This window comes from Lotus japonicus, chromosome 6, assembly GCF_012489685.1.
Source record: "Lotus japonicus ecotype B-129 chromosome 6, LjGifu_v1.2".
NCBI classification, from domain to species: domain Eukaryota; kingdom Viridiplantae; phylum Streptophyta; class Magnoliopsida; order Fabales; family Fabaceae; genus Lotus; species Lotus japonicus.
The window spans coordinates 23437076-23457059 of record NC_080046.1 but is presented as its reverse complement, the minus strand read 5'-3'; the positions used below and the strand labels follow the sequence as shown (position 1 = coordinate 23457059).

Genomic DNA, 19984 nt, shown 5'->3' with positions numbered 1-19984 from the left:
AATGCCAATAACAACCTTGATTATTTATTTATTTAAAACATGACGCGTAGAGCCGTAGAACATATTATTCCAATTTTGTTCCTAAAAGATATCATAATAAATTCGGGAAACAACAAGGGTAGCACAAGTGGTGAATGTGCATTTCATTGGGGATTTCACCAAAATTTCTGGCCCGGGTTCGATTCTCTCTGAGGTAAAAAATAATACCTTTGTGACTAGAGACATCACTACCGTATCCCAACCAGATAAGTCACGTGGGGTACCTTTCCCCCCGTGTAGACCGGTGGCTAAAGAACAAAAAAATAATAAATTCGGGAAACGGACGCATAGATTTGTTTACTCTTAGGTAGCGTTTTGTAGACATGTGGGAAGGGAACAGAACAGGACACATGGGTTCCGTTATGTGTTTGTCATGTTTTTAAGATGAAACAGAACGTGACAAAAGGCTCTAGGAACGGGACACTTTGGTTCCCTGGAAAATGGTAGAACGGAAGGGAACGGAACGGAACACTCTCTTAAAACTTTTGCAAGTTCAAAAATACCCCTAATTGATATTTGAAATTTTATGTATCTAAACAGTTTAAAATCACTTCTAAAATTGAAAGCACTTATTATATTTGTAGACAAAGTTAAATGAAAATCTACTTTTTCAAAAAAATCACTTAAAATAAAATCAATTATTTTTTTGTTCCGTGCTAGAATATAGAGATGGAATGTAGTACCCAAAGTGTGAGGAAGGTGATGAGAATGCTTAGAGAGAGAAGCTCTAACCGCTTAGAGAGAAAAAGTATAACTGAATTTCAATGCTATTATTATTCAAATGAGCTAAGAGTCCCTTACAATTGGTATTTCCCTCCTATTTATAGAGGTAGAGTTGGGCTTTGGCGCCTTTATCTTATCCAAATGGGCCTGTTGGGCCTCGGGAAGGGCGGCCCAAGGTCATGGCGCGTCCCCCGCCCAAGGCCAGGTACCCTGGGTGAGGGACCCTGGGGTCTCGCCCAGTCCACAGGTCCAAAAGACACCGAGCTCGAAGGATGAAAGCTAATTGTGTCTTTAAATAAGAAATAAGGCGAGATCCCTAAGGACACCGACTAAAACTTAAAAGCTTAAAATCTAGAAGTGAAAAACAATGGCCAGCATGGCCTGATAAATAAGCCTTTGTAATCAACACTTTGGATCTCCAGCGGCGTCCTCTTCTTCTGGGCGACCCAAGTCCACAAGCAGGCTTGTGGCGACGTCTTTTGGTCCACCTGACTCGGCATAGCCATGCTCATGCCCCAAATCGTGACGTTTTGTCCCATGTTGCATCATTTCCGCACGTCGCGCCTTGAAACAATGTTTGGATTAGTAGATCCACAGAATCTCCACCGCCACCTTTAAAATGCTTTTTCGAATTATGTCAACATCTTGTCAATTTTAAATTTGAACCAACCAGCTTCAACCGTCATGGCTTTCCACTTAATGTGCTGCCCTTACTCTCCGGAACCCACGTCAGACTTTTGTTTTTGGGCCCACCTTTACCATGATGATTTACCGTGATGAAGCACGATTTTCTAATCTTTATCACACCCAACATCTGAGTTCTCTTCCCTCACATCATTCATCATCTTCTATTAACTGCTCCCATATTTGCCCCCAACTCTCGCTCCAGTCTCCTTTCCTGATCTCAGGAATCCCTACTCCGGCTCTTGCTCTTCTTCTCACGGTTCCCTTTCTAGTTAGTCTTCATCCTTTCCTTCTCCCCTTTCTCTCTTTACTTTCTTTGATGTCTTCAACAGGGGCCCTGTCTTCCATTGAGGAGATCAAAGCCCATCTCTTGACGACCTTCGCCACTCTGCTCTCCCCTATTTCAGAAGCTCCTGATCAAGGAGTTCATGATCAACCATCAGAACTGTCAACTAGCAAATCTATCTCTGACCTTGCTCGCAAGGTTGGTGGGCTCTGCCATTCTCCATTATTAGAGGGCCTTCTCCGAACCACTAGATGTCGGGGACAAGACCGCTCCGGGCAGCATCGTGAGCTTAATGACCCTAAATATTCCCATTTTTTCTTCGCTTACGAATACCTGTTTCTTGATCTGAGCATTAAACTTCCCTTCTCCCCCTTTCTTACTCAAATGTTGCGCAATATGAATGTTTCTCCTTGTCAACTCCATCTGTAAGACCTGGATTTTCAGAACAAGTTAATTTCCGACTCACGCGTAGAATCAGTGTAAGCGTGACAGGAGTTTGATATTTGAGAAAGATTAATGAAGAAGAAAGTTCAGGAATTGCTTGAGGAATGTTGCGGAGTCGCCGTAGGAATTAGTGCGAGTCGTCTGCACACCTGCCTTATGGCGAGCGTGTCCAAAATAGGCTAATTTCGCTTTAGAGCAACGTTTTAAGTCAGATTTCGAATCCTTGGAAAATTTAAAGATTCTTTTTATTTTTCCTTCGACCAGCGTTTCATTTCGGAACTCTGGACTGTACGCACGATAGTATTTACTTTTCGGAAGTCCGCCGACACTTAGTGCTCTTGTAGTTTGGGCTGTGTTGTATTGACCGACACTAGACCCTTGTGTATTCTTGTTGGTGGAGTTGTGTTGTATTGACCGACACTAACTCCGAGTCGTGTTGTATTGACCGACACTGACTCTGGCTTTGATTTTGGGTTTTGTTGTGGGAGTTGTGTTGTATTGACCGACACTAACTCTTGGGTTGTTTTGAGTTTGGGTTTGAGCTAAACACTTATGTGGTGAGGACGAGTCGTGGTTTTGATAATCATATTGCACACATGCATATACGCAATGAAGTGCCAAGTGGAGTACTTCGGTATAGCAGGAAGCAACGATCAGCCGTGTAGAGTTGAATCGGTCCTGACTATACCTGGCACAGCAGGAAGAACCGATCATCCGTGTAGAGTTGTATCGCTCCTGTTGATGTCCGGCATAGCAAGCAGAAATGGTCGAACCATGTAGAGTTGGATCGTCTTGACTATAGCCAAAGGTGATAAGCGATGCCCGAGCAGAAATGGTTAAACACGAGGCCAGTGTTACGACCGTCTCGAGGTGCCCAGCCTTTAAGTGGCAATACCGTTGGTTTGTCCCGTCGCCAAGCAGAGTAACGTCGTTGATTTGTCCCGTCGCCAAGCAGAGTGACGTTATTCGGGTTTGTGTCAGCATATTCTGCACTGGCACACAATGCATCTTATTATGATTGACGTTGCATGACATATCGTGCACTCTAACTATAGTTGTTGAGATCTGATGATTTGATGTTGATTAACATCGTTATGTGTTTGACGATTGAGTTGTGTAAGAGATTCGATAACATGCTATGTATATACCTTAGGGTAGGCAATACATAACTTATATGTATATATATACCCCCTTTATCGCATGTTGATTGTATATCTATTGTATTCTGTAAGTTGACCCTAGCACCTTGGCTTTGTTTGTATGTTTGTGTTTGGGCGGTCGGCCTGCTGCCAGGCGTCCGTCAGCCGGTTCGTGATGATTCGTTGTGCGGGAAAGACCCGGAGCGAAATGACTATTACTGAAGCTTTCGATGAGGACCCATACTTCATGCCTGATCAAGGGAGGGTCGATGATAGTAGTGTGGGATATGGGTGGTTAGAGTCTTTTGAGTTGGTTGTTACTGTAATAGCTCTGATTCGTCATTCATATTTTGGGGCAGAGTAAGTCTCCGACACGTTACTTTCGTGTGATTCTCCGTAGTTGGGAATCTCATGGAGTAGTCGGTTGTAGAGGTCTAGAGGAGGCCATCTGGGGCTGACTATTCCCTTCTGTCACTTGTATAATATTTCGAACTAATTATGCTTTCTGAAAACTTGTAAACCTTGCCGTCACTGGAGGATACTCGTGACGATGCTTTTAGTTACAGCAGGACTGTAATAGTATTGTATGTTAGTTTATGTTTATCGCATTTTGGGGTTGAGTCTTTAGTTTAAAATGTTATTTATTCTAAAAGAAAACGAAAAAAAAATACCTGCATTTTCCGCTTTATTTTATTTTCAAGTTACTAAGTGACACCTGGAAATCGGGGTGTTACATTGTGGTATCAGAGCTTGTCGAGTCTTTTGGGAGTCTTTGGGGAATAGGTCTTCTGTGCTAGGTTGTGTGACTCTGCAAAGAGTAAAACCTTGATTGTCTGTCTGCTAAGCGATTTTCGCTTTAATTGATTGAAGTTGCTACCTAATCATATTGTATAGCCATGCATAATACTATCTTATGATTGGTACTGACTGTTTGCTAAACGAATACAGAACATGGTGAACGCGAACCAACTCGCTGAGATGGTAGCCACTTTGGTCCAAGCGATGACTGTACAAACGAATGACAATGCACAGAGGCGTGCTGCTGAGGACGCACGCGAGCTACACCTGCGTCAGAGGGAAGCATCTCTGGACCAGAACAGGGGATTGAATAATTTCATAAGACAGAATCCACCCAAGTTCACGGGTGGGACTGACCCGGACGAGGCGGATCTCTGGATCCAAGAGATAGAGAAGATTTTCGAAGTACTACAGACTAGTGAAGGGGCTAAGGTGGGCCTGGCAACTTATCTACTCCTGGGCGATGCTGAGTACTGGTGGAGGGGCGCCAGAGGGATGATGGAGGCAAACCAGGTTGAGGTGAACTAGAATTCTTTTCGTGCCGCCTTTCTGGAGATGTATTTTCCTGATAGTGCTCGTGACGAGCGTGAGTCGCAGTTTCTGACTCTTCGTCAAGGGAGCATGACTATTCCGGAATATGCTGCTAAGTTGGAATCTTTGGCCAAACACTTCCGATTTTTCTGTGATCAGGTTGATGAACCCTATATGTGCAAGCGCTTTGTGAGGGGACTGAGAGCTGACATTGAGGACTCAGTGAGACCGTTGGGGATTGTGAGGTTTCAAGCTTTGATTGAGAAGGCCACCGAGGTGGAGCAGATGAAGAATAGGAGGATGGACCGGGCTGGAATTGGGGGACCAATGAGGTCGAGTCCCCGGAGCTATCAAGGAAAAGGAAAGTTACAGATGAAGAAGCCTTATCAACGTCCTACGGGGGAAGGGTTTACCCCAGGACCGTACAGGCCTACGATTGCTGCTGCGGGAGGAGTAGGAAGCCAAGCTGGGAGCCGTGAGATAACATGTTTCAAATGCGGGGAGATTGGGCACTACTCCACGAAATGCCCGAAGGGGAAGCCGAGGTGTTTCAAGTGTGATCCACCAGGACATCTGGCCAACAACTGCAAGACACCCAAGGTTGAGTCATTTGTTAACACCGTAAGGGGAAAGCGCCCTGCTACTAAAGGAAGGGTTTATATCATGGACGATGAAGAAGCTGAAGGGTTAACCAGAGGAGAGTGCAAGAACGATGGTAACCTTCTAACTATTCTTTCTCATTCTAGTATAGTATACTCTTTGTTACCCCCGTAGCGTGTGCAACACGCCTGAACTTGTTTTTACCGCTTAGCTTTGACCTTATAGTTATTACACCTACTAAGAATTTATTTGACTGCTGTTCGTGTTTTAACTATAGAAGTTACACGAGGTTTAGAATAACACACTAAGTCTAGAAAGTAGTCTTCCACCGATGCGATTATGAGGAAGCTAGTAGCTGAAGAACGAATCTTAGGGAGATTCCGTATGGGTAGTATACGTGTCATGTTGAGGGTGTGTAGTTCCGTAGCGGGATCATTAAAGGATTTAGTATCAGGATATTTGTGACTACTGGAGGATAGGAACTCATTGACTGTTCCAGTGGGTTTTTCTAAATTTCCACCTTCGATGTATTGGGCCTGATCAACCTAATATTGAGGGGGTGATATTCGGAATCACAGCTGGTTATGGACTTTGATAGAAGGATGTGTAAGATGAATTTAAATTGATTGAGGATTAGTCGGATTTGGGAGGAAAGTTCGTGTTAAGCACTTGATTGTGAAAGATTAAGATTTAAATCTTTGGAAGTCGATGAGTATCGTATAGACATTGATTGGTTAGTTCGTGTGATTACTCCAAGTAGAGGTAGACTAAGTCAAGAGATTTAATGCTGGAAAAGTATTAAGTAGTTTCTCGGAAGTTATGAAGTCATAGGTTATGTGATTACTGAGTGGAATTGTTAAAGACTAAATAAGTTGGATTTAATCAGGTTTTAGATGATAGCTTGATGATAGCAAGAGTGAGAAGAATTAACTCTGAACTAGATTGTTATAGTCGAGTTCGAGGAATAAGTTTTGCTAAGCGTTGGATTAATATGTGGAGACATTATAGTCTTAAGAGACGAATTTTCACTTGAAAAGTGTTGAATTAATGATTAAGTTGGAGAAAGAAAGTTTTAGCATAAGTTGAATACTTGAGGTTGTTGATATGGATTCCAAAGAAATATGCTAAGATTACTAAGTGAGATTTACTAAGTTGGATTGAAATCTTAGAGTTAAGATTGATCTTGAGAGTCGAGAATCGCGTACGAGTAGGAGATCTTATGGTTGTAGGTGTGACAATAGGAGTTGAATCTTAGAAGATTGAAGACCTGAAGGTGAGTTTCGGGTTAAGACCATTGAGGTATAATATAAGAGTGATTTTGAAGTAAAGGAATTCTGGGTTGTGTAGAGTGTTAAGGTTGGTTATAAGTTGGTGATCGATTGATGTTGATTATGAGGTTGCGGACATAATGACATGTGATAAGATTTGAATGATGTTAGCATAATAAGTTATGATTATGGATATCAGGATCAAGTGGTGAGTGTGGAAGCATGACGACACTTATCAGGTCGTTTGGGTAAGTGAAGGAGCTATAGTGTTAAGAAACGGATATTCATTTAAGAACTATTGAAGGATTAAAGGTCATTAGAGAACCAAACTTGGGGAAGGTTTAGGTTTTAAGTCTATAAATTCTTGTCTAAAGTGCGTAGGACTCGAAGTTTGTCGGAATTTGATTGAGAGATTAAGAAGTTGATTGACGAGATGGTGATTGAGTTACAAAAAGGAAAGTGTTAGTATTAAGATGAATACTTGAAGTTGTTATATTTGGACAAGTTTCGTAGAGTCTAAGAGTGAATGGAACTTCGTTATGGATTTTGATGATGCATATTACGGTTAACCAGTGAATTTTACTAAAGTTGAATGAGAATTCTAGGGCTAAGGTTGACCTAGTGAGCTGAGATTCATGTACACATAAGAGATTTAGTGGTGTTAGCGGTTACGATAACGGTTAAATCTCAGAATGTTGAAGGATCGGATGATAAAATGGCTAGTTAAATCCCTTGAGGTATAGTTATGATTTAATCTTCTAGAGGATAAGTCTCGATTTGTGCGAAGTGTTAGGGATTTCAGTAAGTGTAAATAGGTTTGAGTGAGGGAAGTTTTGAGGAATAAGACTATAATAATGGATTGTTAGATATTAAGAGGAGGATTATCTTATAAGTTGTTGATAAATTGATGTTGAAGGGGGATAAGATTAGTGAAGGACAAGGAGTAAGGACATAGGTTGAGTTTTAATTCGAATAGTGACTAAGTAGAAGTTTGATTTCTTGGTGTGGGTAAAGATAGTTACGAAGTTGGAGGTGTTTTAATGGATTAGCGGTTTCTAAGGGGATGATTTGTCTAGGAGTTACCGAACGGACAAGTGGAGTTTTGGACTGTAGATGAAGATCACGAGGACAAGTTGTAACACCCCGATTTCGGTGGCGTCACTTTAGTAACCAAAATAAACTTAATGCGGAAAAACGTGAATATTTTTTTTTTCGATAATAACTAAGACAAGACTGAATTAAATAAAACCCAACAATAACAATAATCAGAACTAATATACAATATATAAACAGCCCCCGCTGTAGTAGTAACCTCGTCACGAGTAAACCTCCAGTGACGGAAAGAAAAGTGTAACGCCCGAAGGCAAAAGGTACAATCCACAAGAAAGGTCAAGTGTCCGCAACACCATCCCTCAAAACTGAGAATAAGCTGGCCCATCGGCCTGAAGCAAGACCTCCTAAGTCCAAACAACTCTCTGTGATTCTCGTAAAGAACCACACAAAAAGCTATAGGTGGGAAACTACCCTGTCCCCAAAGAAAACAAATGATGTTCAGAGCTAAGACTCTACTCCTACACTAATCCCATCTCGAGGAGCTCACACCAGCACTAAAACCTACATGCTAGCATGATCGTCGCCCGAATCTGAATCCAGAACGACCTAGTCTATGTACACCATCCGTCCTCCTCTCGCTACCGCGATACGCTCCAGTTCCCGCATCTCAACCCTAGTTCCTCCCGAAGGATGAACCATCATGAATCAGCCCGCCAAAGACATCTGACAAAGGGCGTTTGTTCGCCAAAGCACACACAGAAGACGCGAGGGTCAACTCCAAAGAATTATGTAAATAATAGCACCAATAAATATAAATAAGATAATAGCCACTTAGGCTTATAACTAGGGATAACATCCTAGGGTTGCATATTTCCACAAAGAATATAACGACTGTAAATCACAGTTAACATGCATCAAGTAGAACTAACAAGTATCAAACACACTCATCAACTATGTCAGTATGCATGTTGCATGAAATGATATGCAGGTTAACCCAGTCAACCAATATGCAATCCGGAACGGATGGACATCAACGGATCAGCCCTTCACCAGCCACGATGGTGCCATTTCGGCCCGCGTGCCTCTTACACCACACAAAGGTAGTCAGATCAGCCGTAACCCGTAGGTCTGCCATTTCGGTCTGCTACAAGAGACGTTTACAAACGCTCTTTCACGGAAATCCGGGTCTTATGACCATTTTGGAATCCGACGAGGTCCAGAGTACGTCCTGTGTTAATACCCCATTAATGTTGCATGAATGCAGGATGATTAGTCAACCAACGTCTCCGATCTCACTCGACACGTCGCCACGTGTTCTAGGTAGATTAAAGTTTCTAAAAGCTTACCCTAAGGTAAAGTCGATTCTGCGACAAAATACAATAATCATAAAATGAGTGCAACCACTCACGATGACTCTTCGGGTCATCAATACTCTCACGAAGTCTCACGCTTCAGTGAAGTTTCATGCTCTCACAAGGTCTCACGCCTCAGTGGAGTTCCATGCTTTCCACAAGGTCTCACGCCTCAGTGGAGTATCCCGCATTCACAAGGTCTCACGCCTCAGTGAAGCTTCATGCTGTTCACGAGGTCTCACGCCTCAGTGAAGGTCCATACTTTCCACAAGGTCTCACGCCTCAGTGGAGTATCACGCATTCACAAGGTCTCACGCCTCAGTGAAGCTTCTCGGCTCATCCCTTGGATGGCTAACAAACTGCTCAACAACAAACGCTGCTCCAACAGCACCACAACATCTACATACTCGAAGCCCCTCAACTTTCTCAACACTTGGATCCGACGACACTCCTCGTTTTTTCCAAAACTATGACTTGACTTCCAATGCCTTCCTTCGAGGTTGTTATCATTACTTAAAGATTTTGAGGTTATTTAAGGTCTTATGAATTTTCTTTATAAAATAGACTCCATTTCGTCTTATCGCAAGTCTTATACATTTGCAGGATCTCCCAATCCCAAGTCGCTTCCAGAGGATGTCTCGATCCACTAAACAAAATTAAGGCCCGAACCTCGTTCGTCCTATCAAACTTTCTCAAAACTCTCAAAATAAAATCGGCATGACCTGCCCGCTATTCTCACCATTCAGAATCTCAGATTCCAGTACAGAGCATATTTAAATTATCACAATCAACATGTCATATATCAATAAATCGCATCATAAACACTTAGCACTTAGCATATAAAGCATGCACCACACATCCTAGATTACCCACATAGCACATAGCATGTAAGACAATCTCAAAAACATTCAGTAGATGAATCATCTACATTGTCAGCCGAAGCCTCAGAAAACATTTTCCAATCACACACAATTCCAGTGCATAAACAGTAAACAATGTCGAAACATCGACCCTAAGCATTAACTAGAGATTCAGTGAGAAGCCCTCACCTGCAGATTCTCCAGGATTATCTTCTAACTCTTCCTCACAAGCAAAGTGTTGCTCCTCAGGAAATTCCTCAAAAGTTCCTTTAAAACAAAGTCACAGAAATACTATCAGAATCTATCGAGAACTAAGCTATCGATACTTACTAAGGTTACACGAAGTAATCTATACTCTAAGGTACGATAATCTAGCGCGAAAGACAAGTTTTCGGAAAAGGAAATTTTCCTCCTCCCCCTTAATAGGGCTCGGCCACTTTAGGTAATTATGGGGCTCGATTTTTCTTCGATCAAACTTGGTTCCTATGCTATCATTAGCCGTAACTAAGGGTATTCTGAACTCGGAAAAATTATCGGATCGAAAAATGTCGCAGGGGTATTTTGGTCATGATTTTTAACTTAGAAATTTCAAAACTGAAATCCCAAAAACCAAATTTTGCAGGGACGTTACCAACGACGTATATGACAACTAATCCTACTAGCACTAAGCTAAGGCGATAGTTTTCAGCCTAAAGATTGAAGCTTTACTTCAAAAACCCCAAAAATGGGTATTTAAGGCTAAAATTGATTCCGGCGGAATTCCGACGACATAACGGAAAATCTAATCCGGCAGAAGTGATCTTGGGCACATATAGAAGAGGTTTAGAATCAGAAATGAAAGATTCAGGATAGTTTTGCAAAAACCCATAAACTATCAGCTCAGAAAACTCTACAGAAAAGCTATGGAAAAAGCGATCGGAGGTAAGGATTAGCGACTATACCTCGAAACCTTGAAGCAGCAACTGATTGATCGACGATCAAGCAAGGATTGAACAAAATCTTCTTCTCCTCCTCTCCTCTCAAACTCGCGGCCTTGGTGGGTAGAAAATGGTGGAGTTTTGTGATTTCTTCTCACTTGCTTGCTATATATAGACGATGGCAAATCGCGGGAAAATGAAAGTTTCGCGAATCTGATTTTTCCGGCGTCATTCTCCGTGAATTAATAGATATGTTTTGGCAAAAGAATTCCAAATCCATAAAGAGGTCTCCTTGTATTTTTGGCAACTAATGCATAGTCGGTATAAAACTTTTACCCGATAAGTTGCTTTTTGCATCGAATGTCGGAATAGAAAACTTCCTTCTGAAGAAAGATTGAAATCATCAAGAAAAATGGGTGTACGCGTGTGGAATATTCATTTGAAGCTCTGAATAGAAAAAGTCTTCATTGTCGAGAAATTCTAGGGTTTTGAAATACCAGGGATTCGGTTTCGGCAAACTTCCGATGATTGGAATCGGACGTTCGTAGATCCTAGAGTTTCGCCTCGAAACGATTGTGATATATGGAAAAAGAGAAGTTCTAACATTTCTCTGAAGATTTTTTGGAATTAACTTCCGTCGTGCCTAAAAATGAAAATTAGCTATATACTAGGGTTTCTGACCTAGGTTAAGCGTATAACGATCGTACTATAACTTTTATCGATCATGATGTAATCCTTTGACTTTTCCTGAACTTTCTCCTTCATAAATTTATTTCATTTGGTAAACTCTAGTTCAGGTTTCCTTTCACAATACATCAACCCTAATCGTAAATGGAAATCTCTTCCACTGATCCTTAGCTTAAAATCTTGGGTCTTACACAAGTTGAGTATTTACTTTGAAATGACAGAGAGGCACCGAGTTTAAGAAGAATTTCGGACGACCGAAAGTAAAGGAGCAAGTGGCTAAGATTGTGCGACTGCACGGAGTGCCAACCGGTATCATTTCAAGCAGAGATCCGACGCAAGTGATCGAGCCAGACGACATGAGGTTGAATGATGTTTTGTCTTTTGAGACGCCGACAGTTAGCAGTGGGGATAGAAGAGTGAAACAGTTAAGGGGAAAACAGATTGCTTAAGTAAAGGTTATGAGGAACAATGACACGGGCAATACTACATGGGGATTGGAAGACAAGATCAAGGAATTGTATCCCGGACTTTTTGCAGAACTCTGAGTTTCGAGGACGAAACTTTCTTTTTGGAGGGGAGTATTGTCAGACCTGGATTTTCAGAACAAGTTAATTTCCGACTCACGCGTAGAATCAGTGTAAGCGTGACAGGAGTTTGATATTTGAGAAAGATTAATGAAGAAGAAAGTTCAGGAATTGCTTGAGGAATGTTGCGGAGTCGCCGTAGGAATTAGTGTGAGTCGTCTGCACACCTGCCTTATGGCGAGCGTGTCCAGAATAGGCTAATTTCGCTTTAGAGCAACGTTTTAAGTCAGATTTCGAATCCTTAGAAAATTTAAAGATTCTCTTTATTTTTCCTTCGACCAGCGTTTCCTTTCGGAACTCTGGACTGTACACTCGATAGTATTTACTTTTCGGAAGTCCGCCGACACTTAGTGCTCTTGTAGTTTGGGCTGTGTTGTATTGACCGACACTAGACCCTTGTGTATTCTTGTTGGTGGAGTTGTGTTGTATTGACCGACACTAACTCCGAGTCGTGTTGTATTGACCGACACTGACTCTGGCTTTGATTTTGGGTTTTGTTGTGGGAATTGTGTTGTATTGACCGACACTAACTCTTGGGTTGTTTTGAGTTTGGGTTTGAGCTAAACACTTATGTGGTGAGGACGAGTCGTGGTTTTGATAATCATGTTGCACACATGCATATACGCGATGAAGTGCCAAGTGGAGTACTTCGGTATAGCAGGAAGCAACGATCAGCCGTGTAGAGTTGAATCGGTCCTGACTATACCTGGCACAACAGGAAGAAACGATCATCCGTGTAGAGTTGTATCGCTCCTGTTGATGTCCGGCATAGCAAGCAGAAATGGTCGAACCATGTAGAGTTGGATCGTCTTGACTATAGCAAAAGGTGATAAGCGAAGCCCGAGCAGAAATGGTTAAACACGAGGCCAGTGTTACGACCGTCTCGAGGTGCCCAGCCTTTAAGTGGCAATACCGTTGGTTTGTCCCGTCGCCAAGCAGAGTGACGTCGTTGATTTGTCCCGTCGCCAAGCAGAGTGACGTTATTCGGGTTTGTGTCAGCATATTCTGCACTGGCACACAATGCATCTTATTATGATTGACGTTGCATGACATATCGTGCACTCTAACAATAGTTGTTGAGATCTGATGATTTGATGTTGATAAACATCGTTATGTGTTTGACGATTGAATTGTGTAAGAGATTCGATAACATGCTATGTATATACCTTAGGGTAGGCAATACATAACTTATATGTATATATATACAACATATATATATACCCCCTTTATCGCATGTTGATTGTATATCTATTGTATTCTGTAAGTTGACCCTAGCACCTTGGCTTTGTTTGTATGTTTATGTTTGGGCGGTCGGCCTGCTGCCAGGCGTCCGTCAGCCGGTTCGTGATGATTCGTTGTGCGGGAAAGACCCGGAGCGAAATGACTATTACTGAAGCTTTCGACGAGGACCCATACTTCATGCCTGATCAAGGGAGGGTTGATGATAGTAGTGTGGGATATGGGTGGTTAGAGTCTTTTGAGTTGGTTGTTACTGTAATAGCTCTGATTCGTCATTCATATTTTGGGGCAGGGTAGGTCTCCGACACGTTACTTTCGTGTGGTTCTCCGTAGTTGGGAATCTCATGGAGTAGTCGGTTGTAGAGGTCTAGAGGAGGCCATCTGGGGCTGACTATTCCCTTCTGTCACTTGTATAATATTTCGAACTAATTATGCTTTCTGAAAACTTGTAAACCTTGCCGTCACTGGAGGATACTCGTGACGATGCTTTTAGTTACAGCAGGACTGTAATAGTATTGTACGTTAGTTTATGTTTATCGCATTTTGGGGTTGAGTCTTTAGTTTAAAATGTTCTTTATTCTAAAATAAAACGAAAAAAAAATACCTGCATTTTCCGCTTTATTTTATTTTCAAGTTACTAAGTGACACCTGGAAATCGGGGTGTTACACCATCCCCGCTCCTGGGCCTATCTGCGGTGTTTTGAGATTCTTTGCCATAGCGTTGACGTAGCACCCTCTGCTGCCCTTTTTTCCTTCTTTTTTGAAGTAGATTCTCAAACCCGAGGATCTCGCGGCTGGGTCACTCTGGTGCCCCGGCCAGGACGAGAACGATTTGCCCCTTATCAAGTGGGCCCGGAATCTTACTTGGCTCGCTGGTACTTCAGGGTCATCGTCCACCCTGCTTACCCTTCCTTATTTACACAGAAGGACGGTAAAGCCCTTTTCCCTCTTTACTGGACATTGTCCCCCAGATCCTTATCCAGCCTCCCAAAAATATCTTTTTCCCCCAAAGAAAACTTCGCCGTTGAGGTCTTATCCCGACTTCCACTTTTTAGTTGCATTGAACTGCTTGATGTCCCCCAGGATCCAAATTGCTTCCCCGACTAGGTCCTTTTTCTTATTCCTTTGTCGCACCCTTCTTTTTATATGTCCTTTATCTCTAACGGCTGCTTTCTCTTTTTCTTTTCAGGAAAACGAATTTCTCTTCCGACGAACTGCTGAATGCTTTCCACTCTGGGGGCGTTAAAACCCCTCCCTCTGCTCATACCGGGGAGAAAAGACAAAAACTGGACGAGCTGAAATCACCTTTCGTTTCTTCAATCGTCCCCGGCGAGGAGGGCGCTGCCTCAAACATCTCCATCCGAACATCGACCTTGGTCCCTTGGGAGTTTTTAAGAAGATTACGCCCGCCGGACTGGAGGGTGTCGAAGATCCACCGGGAGTCATCAATGTTGACCTTGGAGATGCTGTGGAGAAAAAATAAAGAGATAGATAAAACGATGTTTACTGCTTATTTTTATATTGGATTGTTGTAATGTTAGTACTATTTTGTTTTACTCTTCGTATCTTAGTTTAAGCTAGCCGTTTTCGGTTTTCATTATTATATTATTTCTCTCGCACGTTTTAGCGCTTTTCGATTTCCTCTCTCGCGTCCTTCATCATTTCTTTATTTCTGAATTACGTATGACGACATTGATGGTGTGTTGGGTTCAACTAGGACTCGTCGCTCGGTTTTCAAACCGAGGCTTTCATTCACACACATATTTCCCGTAAGATTAGGTGTGGCCCCGCCAGCCCTATTAGGCGGGGACTTACAATTGCTCAGTGCTCAATGGCCATATGGGTTTACCCGAGACTTTCGAGCAAAGTTGAAAAATGCTCGCCCATATTTCAGGGAGGTTACTGGGATAAGAAGCTTATCCGCACACATCGTCGACAAGTGATGGCGAGCTGCGTCGGCTTTTCCGGAGCAATCCCCAGACATCAAGGTCGTGTTGGGATTGCCACCTTCAGGGAATTTTTCCCACCGAGCTCTCGCCACAATTCATTGTGATTGAAATTGCTGGATACAATTTTTGTATTTTCAATCAGGCGTAATAGCCAACAAACTCCCGAGATGGAGAACAATAACATGTCTTTGTTTTTACCATTTTTTGGCGCTTTTGGCCAATAACTTCTTGGGATAAGTACAAAAGTATGTTTCTCCATTTCGCTTTTAAATCCGTAGCCTACGTGAGGCGCACTGCCTTCCTTCGCCTCAGATCCAGCTCGTTCTCGCCTTGTCAGCTGTAATAGTACTTCAGGCTCGCTGCGTTCCAGGATCGAGGCACCCGTTTCCCATCCAAACTTACCAGGTGATATGCTCCTTTTACCAAAGCTTTTAAGATCCTGTAGGGCCCCTCCCATATTGGGCTTAATTTGTTTCCGGTGACTCCTGTTCGCTTTTTGAGCACCAAATCCCCTTCCTGCATCGCCCTTGGTTTTACCTTTGTGTCATACTTGGCCGTACCTCGCTGCTTCATCGCGGTTTCCCTGAGGCGGGCCTCATTGTGCGTCTCCGACAACAAGTCCAGCTCTATCGCCATGTTTGAGGAATTTTCGCCTCGAACTTCGGTGTCGTTCGCCACGAACTGTTGTCTATCTCTACAGGGAGCATGGCGTCCGCCCCGTAAGTCATTCTGAACGGAGTTTCCCCTGTAGTTGAGTGTTGTGTTGTATTGTAAGACCAAATAACAATTGGGAGTTCATCTAACCACGCCCCCTTGGCCTCCGAGAGTTGACGCTTCAAACCTCGCATGATGACTTTGTTCGCCGACTCTGCTTGTCCATTTGTTTGCGGATGTTCCACCGAAGAAAATCTCCTCTGAATGCCCATCTCTTCGCAGAACTCCTTGGTTTGATTACTTGCGAACTGCGTCCCGTTGTCCGAGACGATCGCCCTTGGTACTCCGAACCGGTAGACGATTCTCTTCTAGTAAAAACTTATAATTTTGGCCGCCGTAATGCTCGCCAGAGGCTCAGCTTCCACCCATTTGGTGAAGTAGTCCACCGCCACCAGGATGAACTTCATTTGCGACCTAGCGGTGGGAAAGGGCCCGACGAGGTCGACTCCCCACATGGCGAAGGCCATGGGGAACTGATTGTGGCTAGTTGCTCTGGCGGAGCTCTGGGTAGGTCTGCAAATACTTGCCACTTCTCGCATTTCTTCACAAACTCTGCACAGTCCTTCCTTATCGTAGGCCAATAGAAACCCGCTCTAAGGACTTTGTTCGCCAGTGACCTTCCCCCAATGTGGCTTGCACAAACTCCCTCATGGACCTCCGTCATAACAGTATCGTACTTCTCAGGTGGAAGACACCTTAGGAGGGGCGAACTGAATCCTCGCCGGAAGAGTATCCCGTCGAGTAGCGTGTAGTGCCCCGCCTCCCTCATTTGCCCCTTTGAGTATTTTATTACGTCACTAGGCTCTCCCGCCAGAATGTCAATGATGGGATTCATCCAAGTTTCCTGGTGAACAACCGAAGCCTCCAAATCCCCCTCTATGCTGGGATTGGCGAGCGTCTCTTGAATCACACTCCGGTTGTTGCCAGGCTTCCTAGTGCTTGCCAGCTTTTCTAGGGCGTCCGCCCTTTTGTTTTGTGTCCTCGGCACGAATTCAACTACCACCTGTTGCAAACGACCCATGAGCTGCCGCACGCGATCCACATACTTTATCAAGGCCGGTTCCTTTACCTGGAACCCCCCATTGACATGGCTTGCCACTAGCAGCGAGTCTGTTCTTACCAGTAGACTGTCAATTTGCACCTCAATTGCTAGTTTTAAGCCCGCAATAAGAGCCTCATATTCTGCTTGGTTATTGCTGGTTTTGAACTGGAATCTGAAGGACTGCCCCAACACCAACTCCCCGGGCCCCTGCAGCGTGACCCCGGCCCCGCTTCCGTTTTCGTTCGACGACCCATCGACAAACAACACTGTCTTCATGTTTCAAATGATAGAGGAGAATAATGAAAATAGGATCTTACTTTAGAGAGGAGAACATTGGCGAGAAATTCCCGTAAATGGCATGAGAAGAAAGAGACTTGCTTTCAAACTAATTTGAATCTGTGAGGCATGAGAGGGAGTCCATTTGTAATCTTCAAGGTGTGGAGATATGAATGCCAACAACAACTTATATAGTAAATGAATAAGATGGAGAAAAAGTGGAAAGTTTGCATTTTGGCAAAAGTGACCAATGAGAAATAATCTTGCGAGGAAGGAAGAATAGTGTATGTTTAAAACTTGTACTTCCAATGCTTTGCCCGTTTAATACTTGTATTTCCAATAGCAAAGTCTTGAAGAATTGAAAGGTCAGGCACAAAAGGTATAGTGCAGCGTGAACTTAGATAAATTAAGTTTTAAATGAGATTTTGAAAAGAGAGAGATAAATTGGGTTTTAAATAATGATTTGAAAAGTGTAATTTACATTTAATTTTAATTCGGGAATGAAAGAGGTGGTTTATAAAAGGAAGATAATAATAATTTAATTTATTTTTAAGAAAAATATGATTGGTTCATATTTTGGTAGTGGGAGACAAATTTGAATTAGTGGAAGATACAAGATTGAGGGGAGAATGGATGAATAAATTTGAATATAATAATATAAAAAGGACACGTGGCAAGCTGTAGTTCAAAGTTAGGGGAATAAAATATTGCAAAATATTCTGGAGCTAAAGTTTTAGAGAATGACATCTTGGAAAGTTACTGCTTTAATATATATATATATATATATTTTATATGCACATCAAAGAGGTTTGGCGTGTTTTGGTTTTGTTTGTTGGAGTTTTTTTCTGCTATTTCCGACTTTAAGATTCTTTTGTGAATGATGTATATCGTGACTATTTCCTTATCTTTATATTAAAACAGATTTTTCACATTCGAAAAAAAAAGTGTTTATTTTTTTAAAATTTTTATCACAATACAAATTGACGTGATTACTATGAGAAATAAAACTTTTCTTATCAAGTATTTGATGCAACTGCATTCTTGATATATCAGTTGAAAGTGTTTTCACATTCGAAAAAAAAAGTGTTTATTTTTTTAAAATTTTTATCACAATACAAATTGACGTGATTACTATGAGAAATAAAACCTTTCTTATCAAGTATTTGATGCAACTGCATTCTTGATATATCCGTTGAAAGTGTATATTTGAGTTTATTTGATAGCATAAGCTCTTATGTCATTGTTTGAGAAAGCTTTTGCAAACAATTTATGGCCTACCATACACTGTTTTGAGCTTATTTTCATAAGCTATTACGGATAACTTGTGAAAAAAAGTTTATGTTATATATAACTTATTTTCAATTTATTTCAATAAATTTCTTAAAATAACATTTGAATAAACACTTATATCTTAAGCGCTTATAACCATAAGCATAAGCTCTTTTGACCATAAGCGCTTAATTAATTAAGCTGTTTTATATGAATGTGTCAACTGTCAAAGATTACCTATCTTAAAAAAAATCTGGAGCCAGAGGAAATGACATATGCAAATTATGCAATGCACTTTACTGGTTAGACTAGTTGTATTTGCTGTTTTCTTTTTCAACTCTTGCCGTTTCATTTGGAGACCCAACACTTGAATTTCATCTCCCCTTTCTTGTCATGGCTCTGCCATCCTCGTCTTCCTTCGCCTACGAATTCACCTATGACGTGTTCCTCAGTTTTAAAGGCTCTGATACTTGCCACGGTTTTACCGGCAATCTTTACAAAGCCCTTCATGACAGCGGAATCCGCACCTTCATTGACGATGACGAGCTTCAAAAGGGTGAGGAAATCACACCTGCACTTGAAGAGGCAATCAAACAGTCAAGGATTGCCATCGTTGTGCTCTCCAAGGACTATGCTTCTTCTTCGTTTTGCTTGGATGAACTTTCCAACATCATTGATTGCGTCAAGGCTAAGGGTAGGCTCGTTTGGCCGGTTTTCTATGACGTTGATCCTTCTCACGTGCGAAAGCAGGAAGGGACTTACGGGGAAGCCATGGTTATGCATGAGAAGAGGTTCATGGATAACATGGATAGGTTGCAGAAATGGAAGACAGCTCTCAAACAAGTTGCTAACTTGTCTGGTTGGCATTTCAAATTGGTGTTTGCTATGGTACCCTAACCCAAATCAAGATATGGTACCCAAAATGAGATAATTCAATAATAAAGAAGTGTGTACAAGTTATAATTTTGATGTTGTTTTATCGTAATGATGCAATGTTTCATTCTTGGAGACATGGGATTTGTAGATTGTGTTTTTTTAAGCCTTGTTCATCCGTCAATCATGGTCATTTTGCGCGCAGTTCAACCATCATCGTTCATCTCTACAACTAAACCATTTTTCATTAAAATACAAATTTAATGAGATGAAATTAATTGAATAGTGAAATGAAATGCGAACATGTAAAATTTAACTAAAAAAAGTAGGCTTAAATACTCTAGGGGTCCCTGAAATTGTACCCCGTACCAAAATAAGTCCCTGAAATTTTTTTTTCCGATTCCGGATCCCTGGAAGTGTTTTTTAATCAGAATAAGTCCCTACACATGTTTTAAGCCGATCTGGCATATTTTTTGCTGACTCAACATTTACACGTGGCTTTTTCATTTATTTTAAATACACATGGAATTAAAATTAAAATAATAAATTAAATTTAAATCTAATTAACCTATCTGCCTAATTAACCTAAATCTAATTAAACCTAATTCCCAAAATCCCTAAATTAAAACCACTAACCAAAATTCCCAAACCAAACCA

At 41.9% G+C, this 19984-nt stretch overlaps 1 protein-coding gene across 1 annotated transcript; it reads left to right on the top strand.

The window, feature by feature from the left end:
• Positions 1–18847: 18847 nt before the first annotated feature.
• LOC130725122 (disease resistance protein RPV1-like) lies at positions 18848–19351 on the top strand. The gene has a single exon (XM_057576375.1). The coding sequence runs from the start codon at positions 18848–18850 to the stop codon at positions 19349–19351; it is 504 nt and encodes a 167-aa protein (XP_057432358.1).
• Positions 19352–19984: the final 633 nt, after the last annotated feature.

Excerpts from the sequence above, each read along its gene's own strand:
- LOC130725122 (XM_057576375.1), top strand. The coding sequence starts at position 18,848 with ATGGCTCTGCCATCCTCGTCTTCCTTCGCCTACGAATTCACCTATGAC.